At 42.6% G+C, this 8,715-nt stretch overlaps 1 protein-coding gene and 1 long non-coding RNA gene across 2 annotated transcripts; one reads left to right on the top strand and one right to left on the bottom strand.

Annotated features, from left to right (window-relative positions):
• Positions 1-1,271: 1,271 nt before the first annotated feature.
• Positions 1,272-4,842, top strand: LOC123083480 (probable leucine-rich repeat receptor-like protein kinase At1g35710). Its single transcript, XM_044505518.1, has 5 exons — positions 1,272-1,983; positions 2,071-2,739; positions 3,028-3,773; positions 3,942-4,215; positions 4,308-4,842. Exons 1-5 carry the CDS (start codon positions 1,272-1,274, stop codon positions 4,676-4,678), a joined length of 2,772 nt encoding a protein of 923 aa, XP_044361453.1. The 3' UTR covers positions 4,679-4,842.
• Positions 4,843-5,944: 1,102 nt separating this feature from the next.
• Positions 5,945-7,573, bottom strand: LOC123102894 (uncharacterized). Its single transcript, XR_006449462.1, has 4 exons — positions 7,362-7,573; positions 7,105-7,237; positions 6,718-6,865; positions 5,945-6,146 (listed from the first exon to the last, which is right to left on the bottom strand). It is a non-coding gene; the product is annotated as an uncharacterized lncRNA (long non-coding RNA).
• Between the last annotated feature and the right edge of the window lie 1,142 nt (positions 7,574-8,715).

Here is an 8,715-nt window from a genome sequence, read left to right as displayed (position 1 = left end):
ACGCTTGCTTTCCCGTGATTACTTCTTTAAGCTAGGTTATTAGGTGCCTGCCTACTTCTCTCTCTGCAAGAAATCTAGAAGCTAACACAGATTTGATAAGACGAGGTTGTCATCCTGTGCTTTCTTTCCGAGAAGTGGCCATTAACCTACACATTCCATCGAGATTCAACACATATAGTGTGATTGACATGCTAATAACAGGATGTACAATCACCGTACAGAGAGCAGCTCACATCATTCCAAACAAGTCTTCTTGTACCTTGCTGAGAACCTTCTCAGATGTTCGACGGAATATCGGAGGTTGACCAGTGGATTTGCACCCTTTTGATTACTCATAAATTACAAAGGGGCATACCTGGGAATATTGGCATGTCGGATGTTACACGGCAAAATCAACAGCGTACATGGGCCGGCAGACCTACCGAAAGCGCCAGTGACCCACTTGAGCTTGGATTTTTGCTTCAGCTTGTGTGGTCATGATGCTGCCTGGTTGTATAGGCTATGAATTCCACAGGACTTCCAACACAATATACTTGCATGGTTGTACAGCGCCACTCTGTCATTTTCCTCGTACACAGGATTTCCAACAAGACTTGGGGTCCAGCATTTAATTTATATTAACCACAATTCAGCACTGAAACCTTTAATTTTACCACCAGCACGGAATTTTCCCAAAATTTGGTGTTGTGTCGCGCCACCAGCCACGAGTCCTTGAGCTAAATCGTTTGTTCTATGTACCAGCTGAAAAGCGAAAAGGGAAATTAACATTGGTACCATGGAGAATAGCTTAACTGAAGCAGTTACAGATTACACGATCAAATAAACAAAGAGGATACTATCAAACCAACCACAGGAGATACAAAAAACTCTACTGCAGTGTTAACTCAAAGTCCATCAGCACATAAGTCGTAGACGGAGGAGATATGAGTAGGCATACGCTGCGTGTACCCTTCTATCCCTTCCTTCAATTGCTTTCTAGGAATAATTACTGTTTCATTCTTCCACTGGCACGAGCAAAGAAAAGAGGAATAGATGGCGACTCTCAAGAAGGAAAAACCGTCTGCCCAGCAGCAGCTGCCAAAGGGAAAGAAAAAGGGGCAGAGATGGCGACACACTGAAGAATAGTCATCCCGCAGCAGCTTCCACTCAACTGTTGTGTGTTGATTGATGACCTCACAACAACGGAAGACACACTAGTTAAATAATCATCAATAGTATGCACAGAATCATATCCCCCAAGCAAACAAAGCATGCAAACACTACGCAGCAAAATGCCATCATGCTCAACACCATTGTTGTACCTCTGCCTACTGCTGGTGCCGTGCCTTCTTCTCTTGGAAGAAGCACATGCGGTGCACCATGGAGGGATCTCTCTGAGGTCTCAACACATGGCCCTCCTCCACTGGAAAGCTACACTTGCGAGCCCACCACTGCAGATGAGCTCTTGGCAAGAAAACACAAGGCCCTGCAACTGGTCGGGCATCATGTGCACGGCTATCCGCCATGGCCGCCGCATGCCCTGGGTGGTAACCAACATATCCCTGCCGGGTGCTGGCATCCGTGGCCAGCTTGGTGAGCTCAACTTCTCGGCTCTTCCATTCCTCGCATATATTGACCTTCAAAACAACAGTCTCCACGGTGTACTGCCCGCTAGTATCAGCTCTCTATCATCACTATCTTATCTTGACCTTAGCTTCAACCATCTCAAAGGGCAAATTCCGTTTGAGTTTGGTAACCTGCAGAGTCTCATGCAGCTTGGTCTCTCATCTAACAAACTCACAGGACATATCCCTGCGTCTCTTGGTAACCTAACAATGTTAAATTATCTTGTCATTCACCAGAACATGGTATCAGGTCCCATTCCTAAGGAGATTGGAAACCTTGTCAACCTACAAGGCCTACAGCTAAGCAACAACCCCTTAACCGGCATGATACCAAAAACCCTTGGAAATCTGACCCAACTAAATGATTTGTACCTGTATGGTAATCAACTTTCAGGGCCTATACCCCAAGAGCTAGGCAGACTGGTCCATTTGCAAAGTCTTCAGCTTCAGTCAAATGATATTTCAGGTCCAATTCCAATCTCCATAACCAATCTCACTAAGATGAACACACTTTTTCTCTTTGAAAATCAAATCACAGGTTCAATACCCCCAGAAATAGGCAACCTCACTATGCTCAATGAACTTTCTCTCTATACAAATCAAATCACAGGCCCAATACCTTTTGAATTGGGCTATTTGCTGAACCTCCAAAATTTTGGGTTGTCCAACAACCAAATATCTGGCACTATTCCTGATAGCATAGGAAATAATACCAAGCTAGTAGTACTATCCCTAGATCAAAATCAGATAACCGGCTCCATCCCTAAAGGGATTGGCAATCTGCTGAACCTCAAATATTTAAACTTGTACCAGAACCAAATTTCGGGATCAATACCTAAAACTTTTGGGAAGCTGCAAAGCATCCAAGAACTGTACATCAACCATAACAAATTATCAGGTTCTCTTCCTCAAGAATTCGGAGACCTCATAAACCTTGTTGCACTTGGGCTGGCTAACAACTCACTTTCAGGACCTTTACCTACAAATATATGTTCAGGGGGCAGGCTTCAATATCTATATCTCTTTTCTAATATGTTCAATGGCCCCATTCCAAGGAGTTTAAAGACATGTACGAGTTTGGTTGAAATTAGCCTTCAGAGGAACCAACTCACAGGAGATATATCTCAGCACTTTGGTGTGTATCCACAACTCAAAAGGATGAGCTTTGCATCAAATAGATTCTATGGGCAGGTCCCACCAAATCTAGATGCATGTACCAAACTAACGATACTACGTCTAGCACAAAATATGATCACGGGTTCCATACCTCCAATCCTTTCTAAATTGTTGAACCTAGAAGAACTAAGTCTCAATTCTAATCGCCTCAGCGGTGAGATTCCACAAGAAATCTGTAGTTTTGCAAATTTATACAGACTGAACTTATCATCTAACCAATTATCTGGATCCATACCTACACACATAGAAAAGCTACGCAATCTAGCATACCTTGATATATCTGGAAACAGACTGAGCGGATCAGTACCTGAGGACCTAGGAGGCTGCATGAAACTACTTTCCTTGAAGATCAACAACAACAGCTTCAATGGGAGTTTGCCTGATGTGATTGGAAATTTAGCAAGTCTGCAGATCATGTTAGATGTAAGCAACAATAACCTCAGTGGCGCATTGCCGCAGCAACTTGGGAAGTTGGGGATGCTAGAATTTTGGAATTTATCCCATAATCAGTTCAGCAGCATCATTTTGTCCTCTTTTGCAAGCATGGTGAGCCTTTCAACACTCGATGTGTCCTACAACGACTTGGAAGGACCAATCCCAACAACACGGCTACTCCAAAATGTTTCAGCAAGTTGGTTTCTTCACAATAACGGTTTGTGTGGTAACCTATCTGGCCTGCCAACATGTTACTCAACTCCAGTAGCTGGTCACCATAAACGAAAGATAATTGGTTTGCTTTTGCCAATTGTTCTTGTGGTGCTTTTTGGAATTGTTGCTGCAGTTGTTGTCATAATAACGCTTAGTTGTAACAAGAGAAAACCACAAGAAAGTGTTACTGCTGAAGGAAGGGACCTATTCTCTGTTTGGAATTTTGATGGAAGATTAGCATTTGATGACATTGTAAGGGCAGCAGAAGACTTCGACGATAAGTACATCATTGGAACAGGGGGATACGGCAAAGTCTACAAGGCACAACTCCAAGACGGGCAGCTGGTTGCTGTTAAGAAGCTTCATCAGACCGAAGAAGAGTTGGATGATGAAAGAAGATTCCGTAGTGAAATGGAAATCTTAACGCAGATCCGACAACGAAGCATTGTCAAAATGTATGGATTTTGCTCCCATCCAGCATATAAATTTCTCATCTACGACTACATTCAGCAGGGAAGCCTCCATGGAATATTGGAAAATGAGGAGCTATCAAAGCAATTAGATTGGCAGAAGAGAATTGCCCTGACAACTGATGTGGCTCAAGCAATATCTTATTTGCACCACGAATGCAGTCCACCTATAATCCATCGAGATATCACAAGCAACAACATCTTACTTGATACATCCTTCAAGGCCTTTGTCTCGGATTTCGGCACGACAAGGATTCTTAAGCCCGATTCATCAAACTGGAGTGCACTAGCAGGAACGTATGGCTACATAGCTCCTGGTATGTACTAGAATAGCCTTGTTTCTCACATCAGAAGCATTCATCTCTATCCATTTATTCCCGATTCTAATATTGTCGACACTTTTGTGCAGAACTGTCATACACATCTGTTGCGATAGAGAAATGTGATGTTTATAGTTTTGGGGTGGTTGTGTTAGAGCTAGTGATGGGCAAGCATCCAAGGGATTTATTAGATGGTAGTCTTTCTAACGGCGAACAATCAATGATGGTGAAAGATATTCTGGACCAACGGCCAACAACACCAATATCAACTGAAGAGAATAGCTTAGCTCTGCTCATCAAGCTGGCCTTATCTTGTTTGGAATCTTCTCCCCAATCAAGGCCAACCATGCGGGAGGCATACCAAACACTCATCCAGCCATCTTCTGGTTCAACTACCATGCCTTTCAGTGCACTTACATTACAGCAAGGGATGCATGTTGACATAAGGTCTGGATCCTAGTGAGAAACCAGGGTCTACCGAAGGAGAGGCCGATTCAGATTTCTACTTTTTTTTTTACTTACGTCACTCATATATATACCACCTATATATACCCCTTGTATGCCATGCCATGCCACACAGGATGAGTTGACGACTCATTGCAAGTTTATGTATTTGTAGATTCTCCTGATGCAGCAAAAGATCACCGTTGTGTGCCCGTGGTTTTTCCCGCAAGGGTTTTCCACGTAAAAATGTGTGTCCAGTCCCATGTTCTTGATATTTCTCTGTTTATTTGCTTGCTGATTTCTAACAATGCATAAATATAATTTGGTTTGCGGGATGCTTATATTTGTTAAAGACTGTACTGTAGACATAGTATCCATATGTGGCACTTTCTTTCGGCTGGTGTCTGCAGGGTACTTAAAATGCGTCCTAATATTTGTCTCTTTTTATCTACTATTGCTCTCATAACCTAAAGATTGAAAAAAAACTGGCGCGGTACCATGTAGTCCTGCGTTGTTTATTCCATATATGGGAATCAAGATAAATTATCTTGGACCAAGCACGAACAATCACAATGCATACACGGAACCAAATGAATGTAAGCACATTGGAGATAGTGCATAATAAAAAAGAGAAGTACCGCAATATACCAAGTAAAAGGACTTACGGAGGGTTGTAGGGCAGGAGTATGTAGTCTTTTTCCTTATTATTATTGCTCCCATGAATCTGAAGGTGAAAAAATGGAATCCAAAACTGACACGTTATCATGTCATCCCACTTTATTGTTATCTGGGTATCAAAGTAAAATACTTTGTACCAAGCAGGAATGATCACAATGGTCAAGTGTTCGATGCGTAAACGGAACAAATGAATGTGAACACATGGATATAGGTGCATAAAACAAGAAAAGTACGACAGTACTAGGTAAAAGAGCTTACGGAGGATTGTAGGGCATGCATACATAGTCCTTCTCCTTAGGGATGGAGCATATGTGTTCCTTGTCCTTAGGATGGAGCAATAGGTAATTTACTACTACACTTAATTTCAAGGACTTGTAATGAGATTTTCATGGAATAAAGATAGAACCTTCTTTTTCTTCATGCCTAATACAAACTTAACGAAGGATGAGATGAGATGATAGGAAAAAGCCGTGACTGACAGCACAAGAGGCAGCAATGTCTCATAATTTCATTATCAGGAAATCAGATACCAATTCAACTCAACAGAGACATACTAGCAACAGGATGTACAACCATATAGAGAACACACCCTTTATCACTCACTATTATTCCAACACAATGGGAAAGAGACATTTCATCGTTCAATGAATTGCAGCGGTATATGATGCAAGATACAATGAATTTGTCCATGCATAAACAAAGTGCCGACCATTTACAACGAGATCAAACCTATAACATAGTTTTTTTGTTACTTTTCAGGTACAAATTGATGCGTGTGGCACTGTAGATAGTCCCAGTTCATCCTCCTGTGCCAACAGACAAAAGTAAGCACAGCAAATTAGTCTACTGGCTGACAAGTGTAGACATGTATGTGCCCCAGCAGAATAACAAGTATGAGATCGAGTAAATAAAAGTATGTTCCGTTTGAGATGTTCAACAGAGATTTCAAAGTTCAAGGTCAAATCCATTATACAACAGATGTTTGGCATGAAAATGGTTTTTATGTTCCCCCTTCTGTGTGTTTCTTTTACTAGTAAGATCAAGATAGGATAAGCTCAATTGTTCACACCAACAATGTACTCCCTCCGTTCGGAATTACTTGTCACAAAAATGGATGTATCTACAACTAAAATACATCTAGATACATCCATTTCCGTGACAAGTAATTCCGAACGGAGGGAGTAGATATGCAGCATGAAATTAAGACTGAACTTCATGATTTATGGGTTAAGAAATGCCTTTCAATTAGATCATGTGACAAGATAAAAGACACCAGCTTATAGCTTCAAGTACTCTGATTGCATGGGAAAATGACACGAGTCACCGATTTCTTCCTTGGGATATCATAGAAACTAGTCAGTCTCGCAATTGACATACCTGCTGCTGGTTTGCCGGGACTGCTGCATGACCACTTGGTGCAGCAGGATAGTTAAGCTCAGAATAAAGATCAGTCGCCTTGTGTGGTTGGAGGTACGATGGGACTGAGTTGATTCGAAGTCCATATCAGCTTCCAAAGCATCAAGCTCTGCATTTTTCAACCTAAAAACTGAGAACATCATACAGAGAACTGTCTTGTCTCTAAATTAACATGTGCGTGACACAAAACTAGCGAAGTTTTGCAAAAGTGCCAAAGAAATTTTCAGAAGAAATCTAAGACTGATATAAATTGGAGAGTTTGCTGGATCAGACTCGACTATGAAATTGAAATAGAAGTGGCAGCATGGGTCCATCCTCAGAATAAAGATCAGCTCTTTCTCGGATAACCTTTTAGTTTTAGATGGTGACTTTTCAACATCGATGGGTGGCTCCTTCCTGGGCATTTCATCGAACAGGTGCTGTGCGGGAACTTGTCTTTATGGCCCAGCTCGCCATCCTCCTCTGAATCCTCGTCCTGCCCCTGAAATCGGTGCAAAATCAGCAGCAGCCACCGAAGTCTCCTCATCCGTGTCCGTGGCGTCAATCAACATAAGTTGTAGGATCCATTAGATTGGGAGAGCACGAGGCAGCACCTACTAACAGACCTGAGGCACGGTGAGCAGTGTTAGTCGGGGGAGTTGGAGGTGGTGTGGCTACCCTCGATCAACGTAGAGCAGCGGGGAGAACGAGCACCGCCGAGAGGTCGGTCGGCGCGGCTTGGGCTTGGAGTTGGAGGCAGGCGACGGCGCCGATGGGGACGCGTCGGTGGCCGGAGCACGGAGGCCGGCGGTGGGACTAGAGTACCTGCCTGGAATGACATTGCTCACTCATGGGCCGCAATCCAATCAAGTGGTTTTTGTTCTGCTGGACCCAAAAAGAAAGCGCTCAAGTCGGCTGGAGTTTTTCTTTTCTTTTTTCTTTGTGTCCGTTCTTTTTTTCATTGTCAAATGCTCATAGTGTTTTTTTAATTCATCATGTGTTTTAGCAATTCATCATTTTCTTTCCTAAAAAAAAAGCAATCCATCCTTTTCTCAAAACTGTTTATCATGTACTCCCTCCGTTCCTAAATATTTGTCTTTCTAGAGATTTCATCAAGTGACTACATACAGAGCAAAATGAGTGAATCTACACTCTAAAATATGTCTATATACCTCCGTATGTGGTAGCCCATCTGAAATCTTAAAAAAATAAATATTTAGGAACGGAGAGAGTAGCATTTAAGAACTGGTTGCCATGTATCTAGAAATTGTTCATTCTATACAAAATACTCACAGTGTTTCTAAAAAAAGATTAACACGCTGACGTGGGCAGGCTGGTCAGGCGGATACCTCCTGCGCATAAATCTTGCCCGATTTGACAGCAGGTAAGCTAAAGGAAGATGTAGCACTCGGGATTTTTGTGATGTGCTTTCACTCTTAACAAAGTACTAAAAGCGGTCGCACGCTTTTGCCGCGCCGCTAGGGTTATACTTCCTTCGTTCGGAATTACTTGTCGAGGAAATGGATGTATCTAGATTGTATTAGATACATCCATTTCCTCGACAAGTAATTTCAAACGGAGGGAGTATCAATTAGCCGAGCTGTTAATCCTGTGTTTTCTATGTGTATTAAACAGATCACTCGATATAAAGAAGTAGCCGCGTTCACACATGTGAGCCGAAAAAACATAAGCAGCAGCTGGAGACCATCGGACAACGCCAATGCTACGACAAAGACGTCGCAGATGTGATCCACTCACTCAAAGACTATCCATGAATACAGGTACAACACGCCATGTCGAACATGGATAGCCAACACGATGTGGCGTACGTGTAGCATCACCCCCATGGTTGACAACAACAACTACTACTACTACTACAACTCAACAACAGGATGCTGCAAAAATGGTTCATGAGCATGACGTTGATGACGATGGAGACTCAACGGGGGCGCAAGCTACGGGGAGCAACACAGTGTGGCA

This window comes from Triticum aestivum, chromosome 1B (genome assembly GCF_018294505.1).
Source record: "Triticum aestivum cultivar Chinese Spring chromosome 1B, IWGSC CS RefSeq v2.1, whole genome shotgun sequence".
Classification (NCBI taxonomy): Eukaryota; Viridiplantae; Streptophyta; class Magnoliopsida; order Poales; family Poaceae; genus Triticum; species Triticum aestivum.
This window is presented reverse-complemented; position numbering and strand designations above follow the sequence as displayed.

Coding starts and splice junctions, on each gene's coding strand:
- LOC123083480 (XM_044505518.1), top strand. CDS start 1,272: ATGCCATCATGCTCAACACCATTGTTGTACCTCTGCCTACTGCTGGTG. Junction 2,740..3,027: donor AGATATATCTCAGCACTTTG/GTGTGTATCCAC, acceptor CTACACACATAG/AAAAGCTACGCAATCTAGCA. Junction 4,216..4,307: donor GTATGGCTACATAGCTCCTG/GTATGTACTAGA, acceptor ACTTTTGTGCAG/AACTGTCATACACATCTGTT.